This window comes from Paramormyrops kingsleyae, chromosome 2, assembly GCF_048594095.1.
Source record: "Paramormyrops kingsleyae isolate MSU_618 chromosome 2, PKINGS_0.4, whole genome shotgun sequence".
Classification (NCBI taxonomy): Eukaryota; Metazoa; Chordata; class Actinopteri; order Osteoglossiformes; family Mormyridae; genus Paramormyrops; species Paramormyrops kingsleyae.
The window spans coordinates 12,468,656-12,478,214 of record NC_132798.1 but is presented as its reverse complement, the minus strand read 5'-3'; the positions used below and the strand labels follow the sequence as shown (position 1 = coordinate 12,478,214).

At 50.6% G+C, this 9,559-nt stretch overlaps 1 protein-coding gene across 3 annotated transcripts in view; it reads right to left on the bottom strand.

Moving 5' to 3' along the window:
• Positions 1 to 5,507: 5,507 nt before the first annotated feature.
• The window catches only part of cabin1 (calcineurin binding protein 1), a 51,033-nt gene continuing 46,981 nt past the window's right edge, over positions 5,508 to 9,559 (bottom strand). For all 3 annotated transcript variants that reach the window (XM_072705780.1, XM_072705776.1, XM_072705778.1), the window contains 4 exons: positions 8,233 to 8,434; positions 6,555 to 6,713; positions 6,239 to 6,456; positions 5,508 to 5,694 (listed from right to left, as the gene is read on the bottom strand). In XM_072705780.1, the coding sequence (XP_072561881.1) occupies positions 5,551 to 5,694; positions 6,239 to 6,456; positions 6,555 to 6,713; positions 8,233 to 8,434 (723 nt within the window). In that variant the 3' untranslated portion in view covers positions 5,508 to 5,550. The remainder of the gene's footprint in view (positions 5,695 to 6,238; positions 6,457 to 6,554; positions 6,714 to 8,232; positions 8,435 to 9,559) is intronic.

Sequence of the window (9,559 nt, the reverse complement as noted above, 5' to 3'; positions counted from 1 at the left end):
GTCTGTTCCGGGTAGCAAACTTAGCTGGGTTCACCTCAAAAGTGAGGATTAGGATTAAGATGATAGGACTATAGGTCATTTTCTATACAGGTTGAATAGGCTTCCACAATGGGACCTATCTCAGAACATTCAACAGTAAGCATTTTTCACAGCTTCACTGACTGCCAGCAGGTGGTGTATTAGTTAAGGAACTGGATCTGCTATTTTCTGAGCAGTTCCAGTAAACATCTTTATAAGATGTAAAAAACCAAGCAATGAATGTAGCTAAGAATACAAGCGTCTACTCCATCCCAGAAGGGGCAAAGATTTGAGGGATGTGGGGGCTGGCTGTGAAAGCTCATGAGGGGATCAGGACCTGTTGAGGGAGGTGTCTGTTTTGGCAGTAGCAGCGTTGAACCCTTACATGGGCGGCAGGGCGTACTGAGGTGCTTACGTGTCTAGTAAAGAGGGCTGCCCCCCTTCCAATAGGAGAGCATCTTAGATCAAGAACCAGCCAGCAAAACATCAACATCAACGGCAGTGTGGCTGAGCAGAGTAAAGACAGACAGACAGGCAGGTGGACAGGTGAGCAGATAGACATACAGGCAGAAAGACAGGTGGACAGATAGGCGAGAAGGCAGACAGATTGAGGGACAGGTGGGCAGACAGACAGGTAGGCTGTGTAACTTTGGATTTTACCATCTTCATTTCATTTCCTCTGGAAGATGGGTTCTTCCTTTGAGTCTGGTTCCTCCCAAGGCTTCTTCCTATGAGGGAGCTTTTCCTCGCCACTGTTGCCTCTGGCTTGCTTACTGAAGGTTTTGGGCAGGGATAATGTAAAGCACTTTGAGACAATGTAATGTTGTGAAAATGTGCTTTACACAATAAAACTGAATTGACAGATAGGCAGACAGACAGACAGGCAGAGAGGCAAATACAGCGTTCATCTCCGCCACTAAAACAGGCCCTGTAGGTACCACAACAGTTGACACAGAGGTTGTTGGGTCACATCTCAAGAGAGTTTCCTGCTGTACCCTTAAAGCCCAATTCATACAGTAAGCTGTAGTTCTGGGCAAAGGGAAAATGACGTAAATTTCATTATCTGGAGTGTCCATTCAGACTGTGCGTGCGCAGCCCAGATTTTGGGTGTAGAACTTTTTCGCACATCAGAATGCATCAAATGTGTACGTGCATGGAATTCACATTCTGTTGGTCTGTTGGAATGTCACTGCCGTACACAGCATGCGCTGACGGCATCTGCGGACACTGATTAATTTAGCAGTGCTGGGCAGAGACTTTTTGACCAGGGGTGGGGGGGGGGGTCCCCATAATTTCACGTGAGGGGCACTTAAAACTTCAAACATGGGATGCTTACACTCATTTGGATTAAAGGGGCAGCCATTTGTGAACCTGATTTAATTCCAGTGGACCCGGCTGTCCGGCGTCTCAGCACACCCATATTTGGAGTGATGTGCCTCTGAGGGGCCTTTAAAGTCTTTGCAGGCACTCAGGCTCCAGTCCACCTGACAGGCTGTACAAGTGGTTCGGAGAACAGCCAGGGGGCGGGATCACATCGAAAGCCATGTGCACAGTGTAGACTGGCCCTGTGTCACGTGTTTCTACACCTTTGTTGGAATTTAACTTTACCAGCTTTATACTGGATGATTCAGCATCACTTCCAAGGTCAAAAGCAAACCAAAGTGCAGAGTTGGGAAACAGGGGATTAAGTGGCTCAGAAGCCGCACTGGTGAGTTAATGGGTGCTGGCTTTATTGGTATCTATCGTTATATGTTAAGTCTGCAGGGAGGTACGCAAGGAAGTATTTAATTCTGCTTGTTTCAGTCCTTCTGTAGACAAGCAACTTGGTTAATTAACATTGAATCAGCTCAAAACTAGTAACTATGGAAGTAATTTTGAATCAACACCACTTAGACAGTAAGTGAATGCAGCTGTGATGCTGTGAGCAGACATACACACAGTGAAAGGTTTCCACATCCTGACTTACTGCCTGATTATATGGATTGAAGTTTAAGTGCACTATACCCCCACCCCCAGCCTTAGTGATGAGACGTTAGGGCCATTGCTGTTTGGAATTGGGGGGGTGGGTTCATTGATCCCCTGTGCTCTGCTCAGCAACCCCCCCCCCCCCCCCCCCACAACCAAGGGTGTCAGTCTGTGGCCATTTGCCCTAAGTGCACAGATCCCCTGCTTTGAATAGCCAGCAGCTGCTAATACACAGCCTGTTGCCGGGATCAGACGGCCACTAAAAAGCCCCCCCCCCGGGCCCCGACGAGAAACGTCACACCTCTGGCCCCCATTAGCCATGCGGCGCGCCTTTTTGATGCCTTAATTGGCCACTTTGAGAGAGGGAGCAGAGAGGTCTTAAACCACACCCGAGTCGTGCCAAAGCAGGGACACACCAGAGCCAAACTGGGCCAAACTGGCATGAACCAGGGCCAAACTGGGCCGAACAGGGATGAACCAAGACTGAATCAGGTCCAGGCAAGACTAAACAGCAAGCCCATTTATAACAAAACGCTGCTTTGGAAATGGAGCCGTTATGAACAGCTTTCCAAAGACAAAAGAGCGGGGACACTTTGTGTCACCTGATTCGGCAACCCTGAAATCCTCAGAGTAACAGTGTCCTGTCCAGTCACATCAAAAGGCTGGCCCACTCTGCACTGTTAACTGTTTTCATTACACATTGTAATATTTGCAAACACTGCAAGAGCAAAACAAAAAAGAAAACACAAATGGAAAAATTAGAGAATTCAGGGTGAGTGAATATGTGAGACTATTTATCCCCCTGAAGCCACCCAAGAGCAGGCGTCTGTCAGGCTCGATTTATTTTCATGCAAATACACCCGTCTCCACATCAGATTAGGGACGGGGCCGATTAAGCCCTTCACAGAGACCTTGTAAGAAGGACGTCCACACTGATCGTCTTGCCTTTTCTCCTCGGTCTTTATCCTGCTGAAGAATCTAGCTGCTCTACTAATGCTATTTTCTTTTCCTCTGTGTCCCCGCTTAGGTTGGCCTATCTTATGGCCCGATATGAAGCAATTTATAAATATACTTATCTAAATTTATATCAATCACTAGAGAAATGATAACAAATGACAGTAACGGCTGCTTCATTCGTATTTCTGCATTTTAGGATATTAAGGGACTGGTATTGGGGAATTTGCACACCGTGCTGATCTAGGAGCTGTTACTTGGGGAATTACCCACCTGCACCCCCAACACACACACACTACACAGCTGACAAAAGTCATGAGTTCTAAACGGGGTGGACAAGGACACATTTGGTCCTGTTTATAAAAAAAAAAAACAACAACCCTAAAACATAGCCCGCCTAGCCAGTGGGGGGAGGGGGGGCATTCACAGCACTTCATAAGCAACTGCTGCTTGCTAATGAGGTGTAAGAGCCCCCCTCCTGTCAGCGGCTTGGGGACATCGTGCCGGCCTGTTGGGCTAAGCTTAGCGTACGTGTAGCGCTCCACAGACCCCACACGTCGGTATGATGTCACAGGCATAGGGTCCCCCACCATAGAAATCCACTCACAGCTTTTTCCTAATTAACCAGCCCCCGTATTCATGGTGGCAAAACAAATTAAGGGCTGAACCCATGTGGGATTTGAACCAGCGATCTCTCGCTTATGGTCTCCGCCGTACCCTACTGGGTCCACAGATGGTAAACTAGAGCATCGCTTTCTTATTTATGCGGCATAAGAACAGGATTTTAAAAATAGCCTCTGAGGCTGACGTTTAAGTTTTGAGTCAATTTAGATTCCCATGTGGTTCAGCACCGTGTTGCCTTATCATACTTGGCTGCCCTCAAATACCCCAGTGCCTCATGGGTACCCAGGCTTATTAAGGATGCAGAGAGCCCCCACTGAATACAAAGAACAGCCCCTGGCTCTTTGTCAAGGTGGGAACTAAGCGCGACAAAGTGTTACAAGACCAGGCACCCTGGGCGAGGATAAGAGTAAAGAGACGAGAAAGATCCCTATTGCCAAACTTATAACATACACAAAAATAAAAAGATAAGTGACATATCTGGGAGGTTGATGTGTGGTTATGTGGAAAGAAGCAGTCCAACCAGAAGAGGGTGTGCTATCAAGTGTATTTTTGGTTTGTAACATTTTAAATGCAGCAAATCAGTATTAAGAGAATAACACTGCCCCCTGGTGACCGAGTGCTGTAATGCTCAGTCTTATTAAACAAAGTACCAAGTGAAACTCTTACATAAGCTTCAGACCCAAAAATTCAATATCAGCCATGATACATTTCCATTTATAGCGCAGCAGAATACAAAACAGTATATTACACCAAAAATACAAACGTACATTTATAGGATGTTTAGCAGGACTCTTCTTTTTTTGGCTGATGACCCTTATAAATATTTACAAAGGTTTTCTTTGTTTTTAAAAATGCTGCTCTCACAGTATCAACAAGAAAAATACTGCAAATTACCATCTTCAAATAGAAAACAATCTGTAGAAAAACATTCCTTTGTCTGCAGATGATATTTTGTGTAGTATTTCAGGTTTTAAATATATATTTTACACACTTCAAGATGAATCTTTTTTCTTTTTTAAAAAAAATAACCCATGGTGCCCCCTTGTGGTTCACGCTGAAATAAAGAAGCCCAATGTGGAAACAGGCAGATAGAATTTACACCTCACGTGCATATTAGATATGTACAAAACCAAAGAGATGTATTCTGCTCATGCCAACATAACCTCCTTCTCCACACCATATATATGATAATGCTGGTGCCAAATTATGTTGTGCCCCCCCCCCTGCACCAAACCAAAGCTGTCATGCTTGAAAAAAAAAAAGAAAAAGACAAAAGACAGCATATTTCAGACCATCTAAGTAATGCTCAAACACAAGGTATGATCTTTTCTTACACTTAAGCATGGAAAACATTTAAAACAGGAGAATTTTTACCATAAATGTAAACCCATTGGATCGCCAACAGGTCATGTGATCTGGTTGCCAAGGTGACGCTGTTGCTGCTGCTGCGTTACCTTAGGAACCGTCGGCAAAGCCCACGTTGGTCAGCTGCTACAGATAGTATGGGTGACACCAGGGTGGTGGAGGTGGGGGGGGGGGGGGGGGGGGAGGCAGATGCCGACAGTTTGTATTGGTGAAGCCAGATGCTAATGGTTAGCATGCATCATACGCCAGGTGTTAAACTCAATATCCAGGGTGCAGATGCCATCGTCCGGGAAAAGGCTCTGTCATCCGGCTGGGGTGGGGCTGCGTCTCCGTGGAGGGCGGGAGAGCCTGAGCTCAGTGGGTGTGGAGCCCCCCGCCACTGCGGGCTGCATAGAACGTTGGTAGAGGAGTTTCTTAAAAACGAAGCGATCGAAGGTCCAGTCTGCTGCTTTTGTTCTATGCTGCTACGGACCACCAGGAGGCGCTGTGGAGCAGGATGCAGCCCTTGAGCTAAACAAATGTGCAGAAAGCTCTGACTTAATAATAAAGAGGCCACACATTCCCCCTGCCCACCCCCCCCCCCCCCCCCTGCCAGCACAGGACAGGGGACAGCCGTCTCCCATATCAGATTTCCATGTAGTCCTCTTCCTCATCGGTGTCACTCTCCAGCGACGACTCCTGGCTGGACGTCTCCTGCACCTCCAGCGCTGGCTGGCACAGCGTCTCCTTCTTGACGTTCGCCGCTGACTGGGAGGACAGGATGACGTTCTGTTGGGGAGTGACCGGAGGGGGGGTTATGGGGGGCACCTGTCAGTCAACTCTGACGTAGCGAAGATAGATAGATAGATAGATAGATTTAAAGGATTGCAGGTTTAAAGTAGCACAACACACACATTTAGACAGTAAATGACATTTACATATTTATAGACGGTAACAAATTATAGTCAACAATCAACAGTAACAGTGCAAAGAATATGAGGAAGTGCATGGAATTCCATAGAAACAGCTCAGAAATTAATACTATTACAGAGTGGGTATTGTACAGTGAACAAATGAATGCTCTGCAAATGTGCCTCAGTAGTTCTGGTCCATTCAGACAGCTGGTGCATCACCCCCCCCGCACCCCCCCCCCTCGAAGCCTGATGAGCGAAGGCAGGAGGAAGAGACGGTGGTGGAACAGGGAGATGGGGAGGGAGAGCGAAACAGACTGGGTAGGTGTGCAGGAGGGATAGAAGCACACAGACACCAGGAAAAAGGAGGGAAAGAAAGGAGAGGGACGCACAGAGAGACAGAGAGAGAGAGACGATCGCACCTTGAGCTTCTGCTTGGTCTCCTCGGAGATGCTCCCCTTGGGCGAGAGCAAGGTGGGCGTGGGCGGGGTCACCGTGATCTCGGGGGGGAATTTGGTGACCGTGGATGGGATGAAGAGCTTTGGCACGTGGGGCGCGACACGGGAACGCACGCGGCCAGGGTCCGACTGCCTGGAACCGGTGGTGTCGGGGGGCGAGTTTAGGGATGATCCTGCGGGCACTGGGGAGTGAGCAGGGGGGTGTGAGTAGCGTTTACACGTGGGTGGGCACACGCACACGCACACGCACGCCGCCGGGCACACACACAAATACACAGACCAGAGCAGAGCGGCTGCGTGGTGCTGCAGGACGCCGCCTCCTCGCTCAGCCAGCCTGGCGCTTCCTGGCCCGGCGACACGGTGGTCATCTTCATCTGCTGGCACAGCCGGCTCTCTTGCTGCCTGAACCCCAAGCCCTCCAGGAGCTCCTCCCGTTCCTCTGTGATACGGGACGGGAAAACGGCGTGGGTTTGGGGGCGTTTAGCGCAAGGCTTCGCCTAAACAGCACCATTAATCAAAAGCCTGGAGCAATTACATTGACTCACCACAACGGGGCGACAAATTCACACTCAATGAATGATGTACGCCTTGTTCACGTTCACAAACATGCACACGCTCCCTCACAAACACAAACCTGCCAAAACAAACCCTGAAGTCGCAAACTGTCCTAATTATGATTTATATGTAGCTACAGAGAAGCAGTCACCTCAGTTACAGGTTAATTAAAAACAGCTGCCTGGAGTCACGACTGGTTTTTCCAGCTGGCGGAAATGGAAGAAAAAAAACAGGCTGTACTGTGGAGTTGGACTACAGCTCGGTGAAGGTGTCCTGTGCCGGTAACCGAGGGCGACCCACAAGCCGGTCGGACGGTGTGAATCAAGTCCCCCGGGCAGTAATACTTAGAGTGACCGCCGGGAGAGTCAGAGGACACCTGTTGGTTACCGGGGGATTAACACACTAGAGCACAGGGTAGCAGGTCAGCGTTCGCTATACGTACCAGTCCCAGCTTCTCATCAGGCTGACAGGCGGCCCGCGGGCAATGGGATGGCTCTTTCCTCGCGGAAAAAGAGACTGAGAAAACCGGCTCTGGGTGGTCCGATTCGACGTGGACACGGAGGAAGGACCGACGGATGAATCGACCGGGTAGCGGCCGGACAGATGGGCAGGTTCCCGGCAGGCGGCGGCGGCGGTGGGCGCCGTGCTCTCCCTCTGAGCTCTGCTAGCTAATGCGGAGAGCCTTCCCTCTCTGCGACCTCTTCGTTTGGGTTGCCTGGGCAACCATTTTGTATAGATTTCAGCGCCGAGCGTCCAGATGCTCGGCGACGGGCTGAAACTCCCACCTGCGTGTGCTCGGGGACGTTTGTGTGTCTCCCTCCCGCAGCTATATTTTCGCACGCGGCTTTTAAAGTGCGTACAAACACGTGTTACGCAACACGTACACTGCCTCACCTGGCGGCAGCCTCGCTCCAAAGCAGCGTTTCGTAACATTTCCCTCCCGTTTACACAGTTGGAGGCTTTACTGCAGCCATCCGAGCTAATTGCCCTGCAAAGAGGTACAAATTCGGGTCCCCCGGCTGGGATTTGAGGTTGAAGGCTTCACTTTCAGCCCAGTGGCTTAATGAGAGGCTCCAATCAGCCCTCGCTTCTTGGGGATCCTCTGAGATAGAGATGGAAGGGAGAGGTTTTTGTGTTTATTTCCCTTGCTCCTCTTCTCCTGAGGAGCTAGGACCGGCCAGGCAGTGACAGCAGGGCACGCAAATGGTGAAGTTTGACACGAACGCATGCAGTCTGATAACCACTCAGTGATCAGCTGAAATTCTCCGGAAAGAGCACCACGGTTCCGGCAAAGGGTTGCTTAGACGTTTGTTTACTCTTCACCAAACTGCATCCGGGGACAAGTTTACAAAAAAAGACCACTGCTACAAAATGCCAGATGAGGATCTTTGCCAGATACTCACCTGACTGGGGCAGGAAGGCCATGGCAGCTGAATGGGCAGCCGGCTGCTTCCGGAGCTGCGACTGGTCCGGGGGCCCGCTGGGCGGACCCTGGGGGGTGGAGCTGTCTGGTGGCTGCGGGGCCGAGTTAGGCAGCGAGGAGGGGAAGAAGATGTCACGGTGCTCTTTGGTGGGCTTGGGTGTGGTGGGCGTGTCACTGCTGCACTGTAATCAGAAAGGGGGGGGGGGGGTCATGAGAAGCGGTGCCCATGGAGAAGCGCCGCAACAGCCAGCGAGGAAAGCAAAGCTGTGTTTGACGAGCGAGTCCTGGCACTGATTTACAGCGTACGGCAGGCAGGAGGGGACAAACAGGTTGACAAACAGGCGTGGGCGAGCCTACAGACAAAGAAAACAAACATGCACAGAAACAAACAAACAAACAAACACAAATAAACAAATGCCAGAGACTCACAACACAAACAGCAAGCAGGCTGACCTGGAGGACGAGCAGCACCAGCAGTGGGCCTGAGACAGCGAGTTTGGACTCGCGGTGGAGCTCCTGGCACAGAGTCCCGGAGCGGAGCCGAGCTCCGCGCTGCCAATGCCACTCCACCCACCACCCAGGACCCGGCACTGCGCTTTCACCCGCCTTTTTCCAAGGGCCACTCGTAAGCAGAAGAGCCGCGCAAAAAAACAACCCGTGACAGTCCCAGAGCCGCTGCCATGGCAACGGGGGAGAACGCAGCCAATGGCCGACGGGAAACACAAACTCCAGGTTCGCCGTCTGTTCCCGGAGAGCAGACTTCTGTGAGTCCGTCCCCCCCACCCGAATCAGGTAACACGGGGGGGGGGGAGGAAGACAAGGACAGCCACCAGAGTAATAAGACAAATAATAAAAAAAAAAAACACAAAGGCTGACGGATGAATGAGCATCGGGACAGGAGACCCAGGTCATACCAGGGCTACTAGAGGACAGAAGAGGGATGGATGGATGGATGGATGGAGGGATGGAGGGATGGATGGAGAGATGGATGGATGGAGGGAGGGATGGATGGATGGATGGATGGGTGGATGGATGGGTGGGTGGCTGCAGACTGACCTGGAAATATATCTACAATGGAGCAAGGAATACTGGTCGGTAACAGCAGAGTGCAGAAACACCACCCAGGGAAGAGGAGGACGGAGGACCTTGGGGTTGCCGGTACCAGGGAGAGATGGCGTGTCCAGGTGCCGCAGCCCATGCGACGTGAGCTTTGGCATTATAACTCTGCTGTCGAGTGCAACGTTACTAACAAGGTACCATGGCCCCTGGTCAGTACCGCGGTAAAGTGGTCAGCTCCGGGTCACGCG